A 21,259-nucleotide genomic window follows, 5' to 3' on the forward strand; every position below is an offset into this window, starting at 1 on the left:
CTAGCATGTAAGCTAGCTATCTAAGTTGTAGATATCTTAACGGTGTTAGCTAAATAAATCAATTTGAAATAATAGGGATAGCTACTATTATAATTTTTCAGGAATATATGATAAGCTACATGTCCTCATGCTTACCTGCATAACCAACGTACAGCCATAATAGGGAAAAGATCGATATAATGCTAAACATTACCAAGCACAACCACAATATGATATTTAGCTACCAGCTAGCTGGCTACTACTAGCTTTTTTCAAGGCGAATGCGATCACGGCTAGATGGTATACGGTTAAGGTCAAATTGATATATAAAGTTGAAAAAAATGTAGCATTTTAGTTAACCCAAATCCTTTTCCTAACCTTAACCTAATTCTCCTAAACTGCTACGTTAATTCTCATAACCTGATACGAAAAGTACATTCTGGACAATTCTGACTAACTGTATCCTATCTAGTCGATATCGTGGAAATACGAGGAATGACAGGCTGGCCAAAAGAGATATATGAAAGCCGTGTTGGGCGTTACATTAAATACACATGTGGACAATGCTAATAAATTACACTCGCGCTTCCGCAGACAAATGGTTATGTTAAAGATTTTGACTAAGTAAACAGAAAGACGTCGTGATATACCTTGGTCGTCCAACCTAATTTAAATACAGGAAGTACATGGAACGTTCTCTGTCAAGTGGTAGCGTTGCAAGTTGGTCACAGACGAACTAAACAGTGGCTATTTTCATGTTACTTACGTCTAGAATGTCGACGATGCTGTAAAATACATTGTAGAAGAGGCCCTGAAATGAGTGGCAAAACGACAGGATATTTTCTGCGGAGGTCACTATGGCCTTGTAATCTTTTAGGTCCATTGCATATGCGGCGCATATCAGCGAACGCCAGCCGTCGATGCAGTTCGAGTGAACCAACAAAGCAAGGGAACTCAGTGAAGGTGCGTGGGCCACTCACTAGCTAGTTTCTCATCAATGAGTTGATTTCATGTGCTTCTTTATTGCACGTCTCTGGTCTGAGTTTCAGAGACCTACCTCCAGAAGCATTGTTTGCTAATGTTGGTTGATGAGAATTTGTATGTATTTTATTTAACTAGGCAAGTCAGTTAAGATCAAATAATTTACAATGATTGCCTAGCAAAAGGCCTCCTGATGGGACGGGGGCTAGGATTAAAAATATAGGACAAAACACACATCACGATGAGAGACAACACTACATAAAGAGAGACCTAAGACGACAACTGCATGGCAGCAATTCATGACAACACAGCACAACTGTCAGTAAGACTGAGTCTTTGAATGAAGAGATGGAGATACAACTGTCCAGTTTGAGTGTTTTTTTGCAGCTCGTTCTAGTCGCTAGCAGCAGCGAACTGAAAAGAGGAGACACCCAGGGATGTGTATTTTGGGGATATTTAACAGAACATGACTGGCAGAATGGGTGTTGTATGTGTAGGATGAGGGCTGCAGTAGATATCTCAGATAGGGGGGAGCGAGGTCTAAGAAGGTTTTATAAATAAGCATCAACTAGTGGGTCTTGTGATGAGTATACAGAGATGACCAGTTTACACAGGAGTATAACGTGCAGTGATGTGTCCTATAAGGAGCATTGGTGGCAAATCTGATGGCCGAATGGTAAAGAACATCTAGCCGCTTGAGAGCACCCTTACCTGCCGATCTATAAATTACGTCTCAGTAATCTAGCATGGGTAGGATGGTCTACACCCTCAGAGGTACTAATCACACCAGTGGGGAGAGGGGCATTAATCTTACCAAAACCACATAACCTTGTTCTGAACATCTCCAAAACAAAGGTTAAGGGCAGAGGATGCTTGTTGGATACTAAGAAAGCTTTGTTGGAGAGCGTTTAACACAAAATACGGGGAGGGGCCAGCTGAGTACAAGACTATCATCTGCATATAAATGGATGAGCGAGCTTCCTACTGCCTGAGGAGGCATGGCTTAGTCAAATGGGAATCCTGACTTTATTAAGTGGTGATTAAAGAGCTCAGCCATATACTCCTATAACCACATCATCAACATTAAGGGACATGGGCAGCTGTGAGGAGGAGGGTTTATTCTCCAGATCTTTAACCGTTTTCTAGAACTAACCCAAGTGCACTTATTTCTCATTTGCCTGAATGAGAGCCAGTCAGCCTGAGTATGTGTGTGCTAGGGCTGGGCGATATGGCCAAAATATTATATCACGGTATTTAAAAAAAGAATTGGACGGTATTTTTAGTTTTTGAATAATACAAGTTTTACATATGCTTTATGATTAGTAAGTGATCCTAGGGAGGCAACACATACATTCTAAGTGATTTCAATGAGTCTTTCTCCTTTCTGATTGTTTTATACTGTTCAATTCAACTTCAACCCAAACTAATTTCAGCACTTATCATTTCTGCATTTCCTGCAGTGGTGTAAAAAGTACCCAATTGTCATAAAAGTAGATACGTTAATAGAAAATTACTCAAGTGAAAGTCAACCAGTAAAATACTACTTGAGTAAAAGTCTTAACGTATTTGGTTTTAAATATACTTAAGCATCAAAAGTAATTGATAAAATATACGTAAGTATCAAAAGTAAAAATTATTTTAAATTCCTTAACCAGATGGCACCATTTTTATTTACAGATAGCCAGGGGCACACTCCAACACTCAGACATAATTTACTAACCAAGCATTGGTGTTTAGTGAGTCCTCCAGATCAGAGGCAGTAGATGACCAAGGATGTTCTCTTGACACGTGCGTGAATTGGACCGTTTTCCTGTCCTGCTAAGCATTCAAAATGTAACAAACTTTTAGGTGTCAGGGAAAATGTATGGAGTATTTTCTTTAGGAATGTAGTGAAGTAAAAGTAGTCAAAAAAATAAAAATAGTAATGTATAGATACCAAAAAACGACTTAAGTAGTACTTGAAAGTATTTTTACTTAAGTACTTTACACCACTGCTCAATTGAGAATTTCCACACTGCCACATAGGGCTGCACGATATGGGCAAATGTATGGATATGGACTTATTTTTAACCAAATGTTGCAAATTAGAGCAAAACTGTTGGACTCAAGGAAATATAACTACTGTTCTAATTCTATAGTTAGAATAAAATGGTGGGAAATTTGAATACACTGTTTGAGATGAAAACGAATTAAAATACCAGGGAGGAGTTATTGTGACAGGGTAAGAACGAAATTGTTGATACGTGTTTCCTAGGGGACCCTATAAACGTTGGCTACCTTGCATGTTTTCTCTTAGCTACTTCATATAGCTAACATATTCCTCTTTGATTTAGAAGATACTGTTGCACAAAAATGCTAGTTTAGGTCAACACCATCACTGGTATTATCAGGTTGTATTAGCTAGCTACGTTTGCTTTTACTCAGTGAATGTATTAGCTAGCTAGATAGCTATTAGCATTAGCGTCTAGCAATTAGCGTCTTACAATATTTAGGGCAACTAGCTAAGATAATACAAACTAGCTGTTTGCTGATGTAAGAAACATAAACGAATAGTGTCATTATAATAATCATTATCATTATAATCAACTAAGAAGCAAAGTGAAAACAGCATTGTCATCAACATTGTTGCATGTGCTGCATTGACCATGCAGACTGAACGCAAGTGTCTCGTTGAGGAACCACAAATGCGCTCCTAGAGTGACAGGTGGCGTGGCTAGGTCTGTGTGGAAAGTAGCACAGAGAGAAAGAGCGAAGAGAGATGACTCAAGTAGCGAAGTAAACTATACAAATTGACATTACACATGGCGTATCACATTTAACAAACCAAACATTAAAATACCAGTATAGAAGGTAAAGTAAAAACCCAAACCGGTCCCTGCATCAATACCAGTATATCATAAAATACGGTATACCGCCCAGCCCTAGCGTATGCCGATCCTTTATCCAAATGGAATTCTTGAAGGGGAGTCGGTCGAACCAGGGGATGAACCTGTTTTTAATTATCATTTTCTTTATGGGGGTGTGTTTGTTAACAATACCACGGGAAATATTAAAAAAAGAAGGTACAAGCGTCTTCGTCAGAGGGGATAAAGCTGATTCTATACCAATTTACAGTGGCCAGGTCATTAGGGAAGGCTTGCTCATTAAAGTTTTTTTTAGCAAGCGTCTAGGACAGGTCGTTTCACTGAGCAGCCATTACGAAAACAAGCTGTAAAACAGTGATCGCGATTAGGATTCTTTGTAAGGATAACATCAATGAGAGTAGCCTTTTCTGGGTGTTTGGAGTCATGCCTTGTGGGATTGGTAATAATCTGAGAACGATGTAGGATTTGGTAAAGTGGTTTAAACACGTCCCAGTTTAGGCCACCTAGCAGGACAAATTCAGAGTGTAAGGGTCCAGGAGAGAGCGTATTCCTACTGCTAGTAACAAGTCATGGCATCATCATACACAATAGGGCGATTTAAAAAAAAAAAATTTTAAAAACTTCCTGCTTACAAAAATATTTGCCGAGAATCCTATTGCCTCTTCCTAATGTGAACATGCCTAAAGAGAGGGTGCAAATTGGTAAGGCCAATAGGGGTTGGCAGAATTGAATTGTTGATTTCTGTATGCAGGATGTCACTCTGCTTTATACAGTACCAGTCAAAAGTTTGGACACACCTACTCATTCAAGGGTTTTTATTTATTTAGACTATTTTCTACATTGTAGAATAATAACACATATGGAATAATGTAGTAACCAAAAAAGTGTTAAACAAATCAAAATATTTGATATTTGAGATTCTTCAAAGTAGCCATCCTTTGCCTTGATGAAAGCTTTGCGCACTCTTGGCATTCTCTCAACTAGCTTCATGAGGTAGTCACCTGGGATGCATTTCAATTGACAGGTGTGCCTTGTTACAAGTTCATTTGTGGAGTTTTTTTCCTTAATGCGTTTAAGCCAATCAGTTGTGTTGTAACAAGGGGTAGTATACAGAAGATAGCCCTATTTGGTAAAAGAAGAAGTCCATATTATGGCAAGAACAGATCAAATAAGCAGAGAGAAACTACAATCCATCAGACATGAAGGTCTTTCAATCTGGAAAATGTCAAGAATTTTGAAAGTTTCTTCAAGTGCAATCGCAAAAACCATCACGCTCTCATGGCCGCCACAGGAATGAAAGACCTAGAGTTACTTCTGCTGCAGAGGATAAGTTCATTAGTTACCAGCCTCAGCAATTGCAGCCCAAATAAATGCTTCACAGAGTTCAAGTAACAGACACATCTCAAGATCAACTGTTCAGAGGAGACTGCGTGAATCAGGCCTTTGTGGTAAAATTGCTGCAAAGAAACCACTACTAAAGGACACCAATAATAAGAAGAGACTTGCTTGGTCCAAGAAACACGAGCAATGGACATTAGGCCCGGTGGAAATATGGCCTTTGCTCTGATGAGTACAAATGTGAGATTTTTGGTTCCAACCGCCGTGTTGTTTTTATGAGACGCGGAGTAGGTGAAAGGATGATCTACGCATGTGTGTTTCCCACCGTGAAGCATGGAGGAGGAGGTATTATGGTGTGTGGGTGCTTAGCTGGTGACACTCAGATTTATTTAGAATTCAAGGCACACTTAACCAACATGGCTACCACCGCATTCTGCAGCAATACGCCATCCCATCTGGTTTAGTGGGACTATCATGTGTTTTTCAACAGGACAATGACCCAACACACCTCTAGGCTGTGTAAGGGCTATTTGACCAAGAAGGAGAGTGATGGAGTGCTCCATCAGATGACCTGGCCTCCACAATCACCCGACCTCAACCCAATTGAGATGGTTTGGGGTGAGTTGGACCACAGAGTGAAGGAAAAGCAGCCAACAAGTGCTCTGCATATGTGGGAACTCCTTCAAGGTTGTTGGAAAAGCATTCCTCATGAAGCTGGTTGAGAGAAAGCCAAGCGTGTGCAAAGTTGTCATCAAGGCAAAGGGGGGCTCCTTTAAAAAAAATATATTTTTTTTCTCCCCGGTTTCTTTTCAATTTCGTGGTATCCAATTGGTAGTTAGTCTTGTCTCATCGCCGCAACTACCGTACGGATTCGGGAGAGGCGACAGTCAAAAGCCGTGCATCCTCCGAAACACAACCCAACCAAGCCGCACCGCTTCTTAACACAATGCCCACTTAACCCAGCCTCACCAATGTGTCGGAGGAAATACCGTGCACCTGGCGACCGTTTCAGCGTGCACTGCGCCCAGCCCGCCACAGGAGTCGCTAGTCGTCCCATCGCGCACATCCCTGCCGGCCAAACCCTCCCCTAACCGGACGACGTTGGGCCAATTGTGCGCCTCCCCATTGGTCTCCCGGTCGCGGCCGACTGCGACAGAGCCTGGACTTGAACCCAGAATCTCTAGTGGCACAGCTAGCACTGCGATAAAGGCTTGATACTTTGAAGAATCTAAAATGTATTTTGATTTAACACTTTTTTTGGATACTAATGATTCAATTTGTGTTATTTCATAGTTTTGTCTTCACTGTTATTCTACAATGTAGGCGTGTCCAAACCTTTTACTGGTACTGTATAATGTCATAAAACAAAGCTCAAATGATGCAAGGCGCTACCAGGCTATACTGTTGCCTAATAACCAAACCCCCTCAATAAGAACATTGCCTGGCTTTAAATATTGAATTGATATGAGGGGATGGTTAAAATACATCCTATGTGTCATCCCCTTTGCTGTGTACTGTCTGTTTATAGAAGTAACATGATTTAGGATGTTTTATTTATCTTTTAAACAGAGATCCCAGTTCATCCCAGCTGCTGAATCTAAGCATGACTGGGTTGGTCCCCCTCACAGGCTGTCAAACCTGCGACCAATCATATACCACATCCCTGAGAATGAGACTGAATTGGAGAAGCAGCTTAGAACCTTGAGGCAAGAGACGGAGGATTGGAACCATGCATTCTGGACCAATCAGAATATCACTTTTAACAAGGTTTGCTTCCTTAATTATCCATTTACTCAACAGTATCCTTAATTATCTGTTGACTCATCTCAGAGACACCTAACGCAGTAGTGCAATCACAAATTATTTACTACTTAGCTCAGCTGTTGTTGTTACACTTTTTCTGTGATTTTCTTATTGATTTTACTTAATTTCAGTAGTCTCTGGCTAGCATAAGCCTCATTGTACCCAAAATGAAATGTAATCGAAGTTGTAACTGCCAAGCTAAGCAAAAACCCATCAGTAAATGTGTATTGAGTTAGCTATAATAGATTATAAACTGGGTGGTTCAAGCCCTCAATGCTGATTGGCTGAAGGCTGTGGTATATCAGACCGTATACGATGGGTATGGCAAAAAATTACTTTGTACTGTTGTAATTTCATTGGTAACCAGTTTATAATAGCAATAAGGCACCTCTGGGGTTTGTGGTATATGGCCAATATAGCATAGGTTAGAATTTAGACAACACATTTTGTCCACCAGAGGGCAGCACTTCACTGATCTCAAATATTGAGGTAAATATATATATATTTTTCCAGTACTGTAGTAGTGTAGACATTTTTTAAATGATTATTTTTTTAATTTGTTTCTGTTCAAAGGCTATTTCTGTTTTCTCATTTAGGAGAAGGATGCCTTCGTCCTCTCACAACTGAAGGAGAAAGGCTTGACTGAGAGAGATGAGAAAGGTTAGCTGATATTGTGATTTGAAATGATGAAGGATATCAAACTGATGGATGACAGGGGTGGTTGGAATGTGTCTTAATGTTTGTTGTTCCTTATATTTTCTCAGGAAGGAAAAGGGCTTTAAACAGTGAAGAAATGGCAGTCTTTTACAAACATTTCCTGGATGAAAACTGCATAAGACATGCCAATTACAATAAGTAAGTTTGGGAACTATTGCTTACAGTTCATCAAACAGGTGCAAAAGGATGCCCTGTATCTTCCTACTGGTTAATGGGGGGTGAGATAGCAGGTCATCAATAGCAGGTCTTGAAATATCATTATTAATTAATGTGATATAACTCATGCACAGAGTCAAAAAAAAAATGTATTGGCCCTTTATTTAACCAGACATTAACTAGGCATTGCTGTATATGTAAAACTAGTATGTGCATAAGCAAGCCATTCTGTGAATATAATGAGTTCTCTCCTATTTATTACGGTATTGTTGTCTCTTTTCCCTCCCTTCATCTCATTGACAGGGATTGGTACAGACGTAACTTCACAATCACCTTGCTTATGGGCAGAGTGGCTTTCCACAGCGTCTGGAGAACGCTTGCTGAGAGAAGAGGCTGGAAGAAAGGCGGCCCTACCACATGATACTCCATTAAATACGTTATCTTCTATTCTCTCACCTTAGTGTTTGTCTTTTATTTGATTTGGTGCAACAGTTGAGTGAGGAACTCCCACAACACTCCCCCCACCTGTCATGATAATACTTTTACTAACCCAGTCATTTGTTCTAGGATCGGGAATGAAAAGAGAACAGAAGAGGGTTAGACATCTAATAAATAGGGGGGTGCTTATATTTGTCCTGTTTCACATATGTGCAAGTGTGTAACTTGTACAAGTGTATGTGTGTGGTGTGAAATGTAAAAGTTTGTATTTATTTTTTGCATATCCCTCTCCCCCTGAGACACCCTCAGAGAGTGGCGTCACACCCAGGGCTCAGACATTATTGATGGTGACATTGGCACAATTAGGGTAAAGTGCCATGCACAAGGGCATATCCTCAGATTTTTCACCTAGTCAGCTCAGGGATTCGAACTAGCAACCACTAGGCTTCCTGCCACCCAGTTTTATATTGTGGTTTTGATTGAATGACAGCACTTTTGTGCATACAATCATTCATTCAAATTGATGGCAATACTGTATTACTCTAAATAAACCTGGCCTGAAGTAAATGAAATCCCTCACGTGATATAATCGGTGATGCTAGCCAGAGACGGTATAGAAACCATCTAAAATCTCTTGAGTTTGCTATCACAATAAATGTCAGTGTCACTGCCAGTTTAATCTGAACTGGATGACATCATGATAAATGAAGGGGAGTTGGGGCGCGAGGACTGTGACGCTAAAGACAGTACATTGTGAAGATAGGCTAAAACTGCTTCTCCAAAAGAAATCCCCGTTCACGCTTGTAGGCGACGTTGGCTAGCTAAACTCATGCGTAGACACGTCACCGGGTCTACTCTCGTCTAGCGTCGAACTGCGCATGTGTTGGCCGTTAAATCAAAGGCACTCCTTCAATATAAAGCTGTTTTGACGAAAAGGAGAACCTGTCCGTTTATCACTTTCACGAGGTTTGACTAATATAATGTTTAACTACGTAATACATTGGCTCGAATTTAGGTTGTGCCTTTTATATTTTTAGAAGATTAACAACTAAGGAATAATTTTTTTTCACTTCTCTTATTGACTTCTCGAACCCCAACCTGGGCTGTTTGGTCTGTTTCGCAAGCGTTCCCAAAGTCTCGCGATGTTGCGCCTCTGAGTTTAGAAACTATGGTAACGCCATTTTCGCCCAGCAGTTCAGTAGCCAACAAATGTGTTTCTAGAGATATAAGACCAAGTTAAATGAAACGTTGTCTATTTAACATGAAAGATCATGTAATAATTTTTTGGTTCAGATATCACTTCCCGTACATGTAGCTAGCTAGTCACCGATGATGCAGCGATAAGCAATAAAGCCGTGACAGCTACCTGTGGTCAGTCAGGAAGAACAGCGCAAGAGACAAGACAAGCTTCGTTTCTGTTCTCGCAAAGTCGATCTAACAAAAACATAACTTGTTGTTTCAGAATATATACAACATTTCAGTGTTTTCAATCGGAAACTGCATTGAAGTCGGACTAACTCCTCACTGTACTGTGTTGGGCAACGGATGTCCAACAGAACGGTAAGGTTTGACTACCTGGGACTGGGAGTCTGTCACTGGCAGCTAATTAACGTTAGCTAGCTACGGACTGATGCCGAGATTGCGTCTAAAACAATCTTTTTCTGTTCAATTCACACAAGTCAATTTTTGTAATTCATCTGACAAATGTTTTCTTGTTGACACTTGTTATTGACTTCTCATGAGATTAGGTTGCTAGGACGATTGAGGAAGCTTGTTATGCTAGCTAGCTAACGTTAGCTGCTATAACGTTATTAACCAGTAATAACCACGCACTAGGCTGAACTGCGGCTAGGTAAGTTTGAGGACACTGAACTGGTTCTACAGGTTCATCAATTTATATAATTGTTAACTAGAAAACTGAGAAGGGGACCTTACTGAAAACACCAGTTCAGTTGGCCAAATATCCATACATGTTTGTGTTCTTACCCAGAGCTACTTTTATTTCGATGCCTGCTTGCCTAGCCTAGTGTTGATGGTTTTCATTGAAATTCACAATTTATTTAACCAGGCAAGTCAGTTAAGAACAAGTTCTTATTTACAACGACGGCATAGGAACAGTGGGTTAACTGCCTTATTCAGGCTGCAGAACGACAGATTTGTACTTTGTCAGCTCGGGGATTCGATCTAGCAACCTTTTAAACTAGGCTACCTGCCATCCCAATGTTATATCGCTTGGAGGAAGGACTCTTGTGCCCTCTGAAAGCGTGCCTATGTTGATGAGGGGGTATTGTACTAAACTCCACTTCATTGTAAAGGAAGTTTCACACAACTACAGAGGACAAGCATAGGTACAAGGTGGGCGTTTCCTTATATATTATTATTAAAAATATTGACATTAGGTGAGTCGATGTATTCTGCGCTAGAGTCAACAAAACCTGGTCTCGGCTCCACTCCTTGGTGAAGTTACTCAGAAAGGAGGATGCAGATGCTGTGTTGGCCAGGGATACTGAGACCAGTGTATTTGGGCTGACAGCTGGGGGTTTGAAAGTCAGGCCCTGCTGAAATGTGGCAGTGAATGTTAATTATACTAGGCTGCTCTTCAGTAGGGGAGGCATGCCAACAGTCAGGTCTCTGCTCCCTTTCCCCTTGTTGGTGGTTCAGACTTCACTCTGTGGTTATTTCTGGTTTGAGGTGAATATGTTTCTGGCTGGTGGGCGTACACACCCACATGCTGCAGACCCAGAGGAAGCTGCCATCTATAACGTTAAAATGTGGATGCTGTGTTGTGCGTGAGATGTGACTCTCTCTGTTTCTGTGTGGTGTCTGGTTGGGTGGAGAAGTTTCTCCCAGCAACCTCGCTCCTGAGTCATAGTTGATGATTATCAGCTTTCACATCGCTGACTAACCCTCTGAGTAGTCTTACAATATCTACATCTTCATGCAAGAATGTCTGTACAAGCACTGGTTAGTTCCTCTTTTCTGCAGATTTTTTTTCTTTCTGTGCCTATTGGGTAATGAGTAAGGGTGTGTGTGCATAATCTTAACTGTCACCTAACTTGCTGCAAGGAAAATGTTGACATCCTAAAGCAAAAAAAAATGTTTTTACATTTAAAACCTTAAGACTGAGAAACTCTGAGATGATGATGGTGGTGGTAACTGTTGGTGATTTCACGCAGACAGGTCTGGAGGTGCCTTCCGGGCAGCTTTCTCACTTGGCTCATACAGCAGCAGCTTTGATACCCAATTAGTATGACGAAAATGTATGTTGGTCACCTGTGGTCTATTTGCATTCTAGACATAGCCTACTGTATTCATTCATTCCTTAAATCCATTCAACAGCTTGTTCTGCAGTATTGGGCAGGGAATCGGTTGAGGATCCCACCGCTTCTCTGAATCTCCATAACAGCACAAAACTGACTCCAGGGAAGTGCTTGAACGAGTTTAACATCGCTTTGAGAGCACTGAGTCCCCCCGGGCTACGCTTCAAGCCAGATATTTACATTTCAAACGATAACATCAAAATACTTCCCTCTCCTTCCCTACAGTGCTTTTTGTTCTGGGTTTCATAAGAAGAAAGAAAAACTAGACCATGTAAATAGAGATCTACATGGGACTGATTTCTTAATTCAGCTCCCGCCCGCACCAGCAGCATTTCATACCGCACCAGCCCACTCCCCCCTGCTCCCGCAAGAACTGGTCCCGAACCCATCCCTCTTAGGAGCTGGCCGATTTTCAGATGGAGACAAATATGGGTGATAAATATTTATTTCTATGCAATGTAGTAAACTATAGCCTAATCATATTTAGGATAGAGCCTATAAAATCGGTTGACCGATATTATCAGCCGCTATTAGCCTTTCACATAAATATTTGTAGCAGTATTATATATGTAACAGTATAACTTTAAACCGTCCCCTCGCCCATACCCGGGACCCTCTGCACACATCAACAACAGTCACCCAAGAAGCATCGTTACCCATCGCTCCACAAAAGCCGCGGCCCTTGCAGAGCAAGGTGAACCACTACTTCAAGGTCTCAGAGCAAGTGACGTCACCGATTGAAACACTATTTAGCGCGCACCACCGCTAACTAAGCTAGCGCTTCACATCCGTTACTTAAACATAGAATAAACAAATCCGTCTGCTCATTTGCAGCCATTAAAAAAATAAATTCAATGGTTGCCTGAAGAGGGCGCTCTACGAGCTGTTCATGTCACAACGTAAGAGAGTGGTCATGGTGGTTTGACTGTGACTGGTTAGCCACAGCCAGCCTATTCAAATAAGTAAATAATCAAAAGTACACTTCACCAAGCAAGCAACTCTGACCTCATGACATTCTTATTTACTTAACGTTAGCTAGCTAGCAAGCAGTCTGTGCTACTTATGTGCTGACAGTGTACTGGCGCCAAAGTGATAAAGAACACTTACTGTCTGAGCCTATTATGTTAGCTAGTGGGTTTATTTAGTTTTCTAAAATATGCAATCTGCAAAAAGCAAGAAAGTTGGCACAGATCGATCATTCAGGCCATGTGCTTGCATTAATGATGACATAAGTAGTTAACATTACCTAGCTAGCTAAATTAAAATGTGTGACTAAAACCAGTGCTGTAAGGATTTGCCTGTAATCTTAACAGAACATGCACATCGAGGATGCAATGACGTGTGTCCTTACCGCGCACTTTGAAGATGTTAGTATAACTGTCGATTTTACTTTTCCTCAGCCAACAAGACGAGTAAGTTTCAAGTCAGTTTCAAGTTTGGCGAAGCACATTTTCACCATAAATTCACCTTTATAATAAAGAATTCCATGCATCATTGCTTTTGTAGACTTTTATACGATAATATTCGTATTGTGATGAGTAGATTGTATAGTCATAACTTAGACTAATAATATAATTCAATCACTGTTTCGCAAAAAAGACTGTTCAATGCATGGCTGAGCGCGTATTGCGTAGAGGCCTGAGCTATATCAGATACGTTTTCTTTGCATGGGAGAAACAAATTTCATGCAATTCTACTTCACTTTCTGCTCATCTCTCCAGTCATAATCTTTTTTAATATGACAAATTACAGAGTAGCCTGCTTCGCTGACACTGACAAACAGATCAATAAAAACGATGTTAACCATGATAAGACTACGATAAGGGGAGACACAAATATAATATTACGTCCATCTAAACTGGAGGAGGAAATTATTATCCAAAAACAAACTTTTAAGTGGCACTGACCCATCAATGATAGCCTAAATAGTGAATATGCGCAGTGAGCACTCACCGGGGATATGACCGATGCTCTCTGTTGGTGCCAATAAGATGTTTTTCGCTCAATTAAGTTTAGAATTTTGCTAACTAAAATACAGATTAGTATTTTCATTGACTTCTCTTTACAGCAATAGCCATTTGCTTTCCAAACTATATTTTCCTGTGATTACATTTTTAAATAATGCGATATGCCTACTTTTCACTGAAAGTCGCTACTCTACAGTCATCTATTTGGCATTTGCCATGTACGCTTCGTAGGTTCGCTTTGTAGGTGATGCAATTAAAAACAATCCACACCTTAGAGGAAGCTAATGATCCGCTGTGTCCAAATCATGCTTTAGTAGCCTATTGTGAATTATTTGATTTATTTATGTATAGACAGTTGTATGCTAATTAGGCTATAATAATTTTGGCAATTGGAGATAAAATGAAGATCAGATAAAATTTTATGACCAATTTATGCAGAAATTCAGGTATTTCCAAAGGGTTCACATACTTTTGTATATATAGTGTACAGTGGAAAGAAAAAGTATGTCGACACCACTGCTATTTCAGCCACACCCATTGCTGACAGGTGTATACAATTTTATGCACCGCCATGCAATCTCCATAGACAACCATTGGCTGAAGAATGGCCTTACTGAAGAGCTCAGTGACATTCAACGCGGGACCATCATAGGATGCCACCTTTCCAACAAGTCAGTTCGTCAAATTTCTGCCCTGCTAGAGCTGCCCCGGTCAACTGTAAGTGCTGTTATTGTGAAGTGGGAACGTCCAGGAGCAACAACGGCTCAGCCGCAAAGTGGTAGGCCACACAAGCTCACAGAAGCTCACTGTTTCCCAAGATGGCATAGCAGTTAGACGTCCTTTGTCGTTGTCTTGTCGTGTCCCGTATATATATTTACACCTTTATTTACACCTTTCTTCGCCTATATTTACACCTATCTTTTAAAAATATTTTTTCCCAAAAACTCAACTTCAAAACACTCTCCTGCAACCCGCCTCACCAATTAAAAAAAAAATAGTATTTATTTACCTCAAATCTGAAATCCACAATAGAAGCTAACCAGAAACTAACCAGAAGCTAACCAAAAGCTAGCCAGAAGTTAACCAGAAGCTAACCAGAAGCTAACCAGAAGCTAGCCAGAAGCTAGCCAGAAGCTTGCCAGAAGCTAACCAGAAGCTAGCCAGAAGCTTGCCAGAAGCTATCCAGAAGCTAGCCAGTTTAGTGGCTAACGTTAGTATTCAGCTAACCACGGTTTGTGGTCATCAGCTATCCTTTAGCTCAAATCTATCGCCAGTTTTGTACAACGCAACTCAGACCAGAATATACCGGACCTATTTTTCTCTCCATATCCCCAGATTTCAACCGCAAGCTCTGGACATTTTCACCTGGATCTCGCAGGTTGCTAGCTGCTATCCATGTGACTATTGGCTTACGTCGATCCCGGAGCAAACATCAATTATTCCGGAGCTAGCCAGTTGAAGAGTTCCATCAGCCACTCCTGGGCTACAATCACCTATCCGGATCACCTATCCGGCCTTCATGACTGGACTACCAACGTTATCTGCCCGAGGGAGTTATCCAACTGGCCCCTCGGTCGCGACGTTACCTGAACGCCCATCTGCGGCCCGCTAATCGTTAGTTGTCTTATCGGCTGCTATCTGAATATGTCTATTCAGACAAATTTTCTTGGGTCGTTATAACTATATCTATTTTGCCAATTGGATTAATCCCCTCTACCACACGGAACCCCACTAATCTACCGACGGAAACGCACGAGGTGGCTAAAAACAGACCTCCATCCTATGCTAGCTTGCTACCGATGGCCCGGCTAGCTGTCTGAATCGCGCGACCCCAACCAACCTCACTACTCACTGGACCCTTATGATCACTCGACTAAACATGCCTCTCCTTAATGTCAGTATGCCTTGTCCATTGCTGTTCTGGTTAGTGTTTATTGGCTTATTTCACTGTAGAGCTTCTAGCCCTGCTCACTATACCTTATCCAACCTTTCAGTTCCACCACCCACACATGCGATGACATCACCTGGTTTCAATGATGTTTCTAGAGACAATATCTCTCATCATCACTCAATACCTAGGTTTACCTCAAATGTATTCACATCCTACCATACCTTTGTCTGTATACCTTGAAGCTATTTTATCGCCCCCAGAAACCTCCTTTTACTCTCTGTTCCAGATGTTCTAGACAACCAATTCTCATAGCTATTAGCCGTACCCTTATAATACTCCTCCTCTGTTCCTTTGGTGAGGTAGATGTGAATCCAGGCCCTGCAGCGCCTAGCTCAACTCCTATTCCCCAGGGGCTCTCTTCTAAGTTTGTTTTATTCACTGCTTTAGCACACTCTGCCAACCCGGATGTTCTAGCCATGTCTGAATCCTGGCTTAGGAAGACCACCAAAAATTCTGAAATTTTCATCCCCAACTACAACATTTTCAGACAAGATAGAACGGCCAAAGGGGCGGTGTTGCAATCTACTGCAAAGATAGCCTGCAGAGTTCTGTCCTACTATTCAGGTCTGTACCCAAACAATTTGAACTTCTACTTTTAAAATTCCACCTCTATAAAAACAAGTCTCTCACTGTTGCCGCCTGCTATAGACCACCCTCTGCCCCCAGCTGTGCTCTGGACACCATATGTGAACTGATTGCCCCCCATCTATCTTCAGAGCTCGTGCTGCTAGACGACCTAAACTGGAACATGCTTAACACCCCAGCCATCGTACAAACTAAGCTTGATGCCCTCAATCTCACACAAATGATCAATGAACCTACCAGGTACCACCCCAAAGCCGTAAACACGGGCACCCTCATAGATATCATCCTAACCATCTTGCCCTCTAAATACACCTCTGCTGTTTTCAACCAAGATCTCAGCGATCACTGCCTCATTGCCTGCATCCGTAATGGGTCAGCGGTCAAACGACCTCCACTCATCACTGTCAAACGCTCCCTGAAACACTTCAGCGAGCAGGCCTTTCTAATCGACCTGGCCGGGGTATCCTGGAAGGATATTGATCTCATCAGTAGAGGATGCCTGGTTATTTTTTTTAAATGCCTTCCTCACCATCTTAAATAAGTATGCCCCATTCAAGAAATGTAGAACCAGGAACAGATATAGCCCTTGGTTCTCTCCAGACCTGACTGCCCTTAACCAACACAAAAACATCCAATGGTGTTCTGCATTAGCATCGAACAGCCCCCGTGATATGCAACTTTTCAGGGAAGCTAGAAACCAATATACACAGGCAGTTAGAAAAGCCAAGGCTAGCTTCTTCAAGCAGAAATTTGCTTCCTGCAACACAAACTCAAAAAAGTTCTGGGACACTGTAAAGTTCATGGAGAATAAGAACACCTCCTCCCAGCTGCCCACTGCACTGAAGATAGGAAACACTGTCACCACTGATAAATCCACTATAATCGAGAATTTCAATAAGCATTTTTCTACGGCTGGCCATGCTTTCCACCTGGCTACGCCTACCCCGGTCAACAGCACTGCACCCCCACAGCAACTCGCCCAAGCCTTCCCCATTTCTCTTTCTCCCAAATCCAGTCAGCTGATGTTCTGAAAGAGCTGCAAAATCTGGACCCTTACAAATCAGCCGGGCTAGACAATCTGGGCCCTTTCTTTCTAAAAGTATCAGCCGAAATTGTTGCCACCCCAATTACTAGCCTGTTCAACCTCTCTTTCGTGTCGTCTGAGATTCCCAAAGATTGGAAAGCAGCTACGGTCATCCCCCACTTTAAAGGGGGACACACTCTTGACCCAAACTGCTACAGACCTATATCTATCCTACCCTGCCTTTCTAAGGTCTTCGAAAGCCAAGTCAACAAACAGATTACCGATCATTTCGAATCCCACCATACCTTCTCTGCTATGCAATCTGGTTTCAGAGCTGGTCATGGGTGCACCTCAGCCACGCTCAAGGTCCTAAACAATATCTTAACCGTCATCGATAAGAAACAATACTGTGCAGCCGTATTCATTGACCTGGCCAAGGCTTTCGACTCTGTCAATCACCACATCCTCATCGGCAGCCTCGACAGCCTTGGTTTCTCAAATGCCTTGCCTGGCTCACCAACTACTTCTCTGATAGAGTTCAGTGTGTCAAATTGGAGGGTCTGTTGTCCGGGCCTCTGGCAGTCTCTATGGGGGTGCCACAGGGTTCAATTCTTGGACCGACTCTCTTCTCTGTATACATCAATGATGTCGCTCTTGCTGCTGGTGAGTCTCTGATCCACCTCTACGCAGACGACACCATTTTGTATACTTCTGGCCCTTCTTTGGACACTGTGTTAACAACCCTCCAGGCAAGCTTCAATGAAAAGGGTTTCCATGGCCAAGCAGCCGCACACAAGCCTAAGATCATCATGCGCAATGTCAAGCGTTGGCTGGAGTAATGTAAAGCTCGCTGCCATTGGACTCTGGAGCACTGGAGCAGTGGAAACGCGTTCTCAGGAGTGCTTCACCATCTAGATATATCTGGGTTTGGAGGATGTCAGGAGAACGCTACCTGCCCGAATGCATGAAGCCAACTGTAAAGTTAGGTGAACGAAGAATAATGGTCTGGGGCTGTTTTTCATGGTTCGGGCAAGTCCCTATGTTCCAGTGAAGGGAAATCTTAACGCTACAGCATACAATGAAATCCTAGGTGATTCTGTGCTTCTGACTTTGTGGCAACAGTTTGGGGAAGGCCCTTTCCATTTTCAGCATGACAAGGCCCCTTGCACAAATTGAGATCCATACAGAAATGGTTTGTTGAGATTGATGTGGAAGAACTTGACTGGCCTGCACAGAGCCGTGACCTCCACACCATCAAACACTTTTGGGATTATTTGGAATGCCGACTGCCAGACAGGACTAATCGCCCAACATCAGTGCCTTACCTCATTAATGCTCTTGTGGCTGAATGGAAGCATGTTCCTGCAGCAAGGTTCCAACATCTAGTGGAAAGCCTTCCCAGAAGAGAGGAGGATCTTATAGCAGCAAAGGGAGCCCTTGATTTTGGAATGAGATGTTCGACGAGCACGTGTCCACATTCTGTTTGTCATGTAGTGTAGTTGCTTTTTGATGGATATCCTGTAAACCATAAATAAAATGTTCGTAATGTATAGTACCGGTCAAAAGTTTTAGAACACCTACTCATTCAAGGATTTTTCTTTATTTTTACCATTTTCTACATTGTTGAAGACATCAAAACTATGAAATAACACATTTGAAATGGTGTAGTAACTAAAACTCTTGGCATTGTCTCAACCAGCTTCACCTGGAATGCTTTTCCTACAGTCTTGAAGTTCCCACATGTTGAGCACTTGTTGGCTGCTTTTCCTTCACTCTGCATTCCGACTCAGGTCAGGGGATTATGGAGGCCAGGTCATCTGATGCAGCACTCCATCACTCCCCTTCTTGGTAAAATAGCCCTTACTAAGCCCAAACCAGATGGGATGGCGTATCGCTGCAGAATGCTGTGGTAGCCATGCTGGTTAAGTGTGCCTTGAATTCTAAATAAATCACAGACAGTGTTACCAGCAAAGCACCCCCACACCATAACACCTCTTCCTCCATGCTTTACGGTGGGAAATACACATGCGGAGATGATCCATTCACCCACACCGCGTTTCACAAAGACACAGCGTTTGGAACCAAAAGGCTCCAATTTGGACTCCAGACCAAAGGACAAATTTCCACTAGTCTAATGTCCATTGCTCATGTTTCTTGGCCTAAGCAAGTCTCTTCTTATTATTGGTGTCCTTTTAGTAGTGGTTTATTTGCAGCATTTTGACCATGAAGGCCTGATTCACAGTCTCCTCTGAACAGTTGATGTTGAGATGTGTCTGTTACTTGATCTCCATGAAACATTTATTTGGGCTGCAATTTCTGAGGCTGCTAACTCCAATGAACTTAAATTCTGCATCAGAGGTAACTCTGTTTTCCTTTCCTGTGGTGGTCCTCATGAGAGCCAGTTTCATCATAGCGCTTGATGGTTTTTGCGACTGCACTTGAAGAAACTTTCAAAGTTTTTGAAATATTCCGTATTGACTGACCTTCATGTCTTTAAAGTAATGGTGGACTGTCATTTCTCTTTGCCTTTTTGAGCTTTTCTTGCCATAATATGAACTTGGTATTTTACCAAATAGGGCTATCTTCTGTATACCACCCCTACCTTGTCACAACACAACTGATTGGCTCAAACGCATTAAGAAGGAGAGATATTCCACAAATGAACTTTTAACTTGGCACACCTGTTAATTGAAATGCATTCCAGGTGACTACGTTATGAAGCTGGTTGAGAGAATACCAAGCGTGTGCAAAGGGTGGCTATCTGAAGAATCTCAAATATAAAATATATTTTGATTTGTTGAATGCTTTGTTTTTGGTTACTACGTGATTCCATGTGTGTTATTTAATAGTTTTGATGTCTTCACTATTATTCTACAATGTAGAAAATAGTAGAAATAAAGAAAAACCCTTGAATGAGTAGGTGTTCCAAAACTTTTGACCAGTAGTGTGTATTTTATATTTTGTTAAGAAATCTGTTAAGCCGTTGGAGCACAATTTGTAAAATATTTTTTTATGTATTTTTCATTCCACCTCTTAAAAAAACAATATATTGGCAGATATAAATCAAATTGTTTTGGTCACATACACATATTTAGCAGATGTTATTGCAAGTATAGCGAAATGCAATATCGGTAATCACTACTTTTGCCTGATCCCTAAAACCTGATCCTTAACCAGGCTCTAATTTAGGAAGTTAATTTCCTTGGAAAGATAACTGCCCCGTGCCTCTCCGTCCATGCATAGGCCTACTCTATTTAATTGAGAACACTTGCACACCTGATCTCGCACGCCCAACTAGGAGAGGAGAGATAGGATATAGCCTATCTTTTTAGGAGTGTGATGATTTGCAGGCAGAGACAAGTAAATGGGTAATCAACATTTATTGAAAAGGGCAACGCTCGCTCAACATGGTATGTGTGTGTTGCGCCTTTTCAATTATATATTTTTGATTGCACCTCGACTTATGTTGGTTGAGCGCCCTCCACTTCTTTCCATTATCAATATTTATTTACAGACACTGTAGTAAACTATAGCGTAACATTTAAAGCTGCAATAATGTAACATTTTGGGCGAACTGACCAAATACCTATAGAAATACGAGTTATAAATCTGTCATTCTCATTGAAAGCAAGTCTAAGAAGCGCTAGATGTGTTCTATGTGCGCTATTTCTATGCTTCCAGTTTCATTGAGACCACATACTGTATAAGAGGTTGGCTCCTGAACTTGAAGCGGCGAGGTGGGTTTTTCTACGGCTGGCCATGCTTTCCACCTGGCTACCCCTGGCTACCCCTACCCCGGTCAACAGCACTGCACCCCCACAGCATCCATTTTTGTGGGTTAAAACTCATTCTGGTTGACTGGGCCTGGCTCCCCAGTTGGTTGGCATGGCTGCCAAGTGGGTGGGCTAATGTCCTCCCAGGTCCACCCACCCATGGCTGCACCCCTACCCAGTCATGTGAAATCCATAGATTAGGGCCTAATGAGTTTATTTCTGACTGATTTCCTTCTATGAACTGTCACTCAGTAAAATCTTTGAAATTGTTGCATGTTGAGTTTTATATTTTTGTTCAGTAAAGGTAGAGAACATTGAACAGAACAAGGTTATGTCAATAACGACATTTTGACAAAAATGCAG

At 41.7% G+C, this 21,259-nt stretch overlaps 2 protein-coding genes across 8 annotated transcripts in view; both read left to right on the top strand.

Moving 5' to 3' along the window:
* Nucleotides 1-470: 470 nt before the first annotated feature.
* LOC139375155 (cytochrome c oxidase assembly factor 8) lies at nt 471-8,293 on the top strand. The gene is made up of 5 exons (XM_071116670.1): nt 471-942; nt 6,732-6,929; nt 7,562-7,625; nt 7,730-7,820; nt 8,142-8,293. Exons 1-5 carry the CDS (start codon nt 796-798, stop codon nt 8,257-8,259), a joined length of 618 nt encoding a protein of 205 aa, XP_070972771.1. The 5' UTR covers nt 471-795; the 3' UTR covers nt 8,260-8,293.
* An 842-nt stretch (nt 8,294-9,135) lies between these two features.
* Nucleotides 9,136-21,259, top strand: part of LOC139375156 (kinesin light chain 1-like) — a 37,766-nt gene continuing 25,642 nt past the window's right edge. For 5 of the 7 annotated variants that reach the window (XM_071116671.1, XM_071116674.1, XM_071116672.1 and 2 more), the window contains exons 1-2: nt 9,430-9,447; nt 9,739-9,836. In XM_071116671.1, coding sequence (XP_070972772.1) covers nt 9,445-9,447; nt 9,739-9,836 — 101 coding nt within the window. In that variant the 5' untranslated portion in view covers nt 9,430-9,444. Of the gene's footprint in view, nt 9,243-9,429; nt 9,448-9,738; nt 9,837-21,259 lie in introns of those variants that run through there. The other 2 variants (XM_071116676.1, XM_071116673.1) reach the window with 2 other exon arrangements.

Source organism: Oncorhynchus clarkii, chromosome 19, assembly GCF_045791955.1.
Source record: "Oncorhynchus clarkii lewisi isolate Uvic-CL-2024 chromosome 19, UVic_Ocla_1.0, whole genome shotgun sequence".
Classification (NCBI taxonomy): Eukaryota; Metazoa; Chordata; class Actinopteri; order Salmoniformes; family Salmonidae; genus Oncorhynchus; species Oncorhynchus clarkii.

Coding starts and splice junctions, on each gene's coding strand:
- LOC139375155 (XM_071116670.1), top strand. CDS start 796: ATGAGTGGCAAAACGACAGGATATTTTCTGCGGAGGTCACTATGGCCT. Junction 6,930..7,561: donor AGAATATCACTTTTAACAAG/GTTTGCTTCCTT, acceptor TTTCTCATTTAG/GAGAAGGATGCCTTCGTCCT. Junction 7,626..7,729: donor GACTGAGAGAGATGAGAAAG/GTTAGCTGATAT, acceptor ATATTTTCTCAG/GAAGGAAAAGGGCTTTAAAC.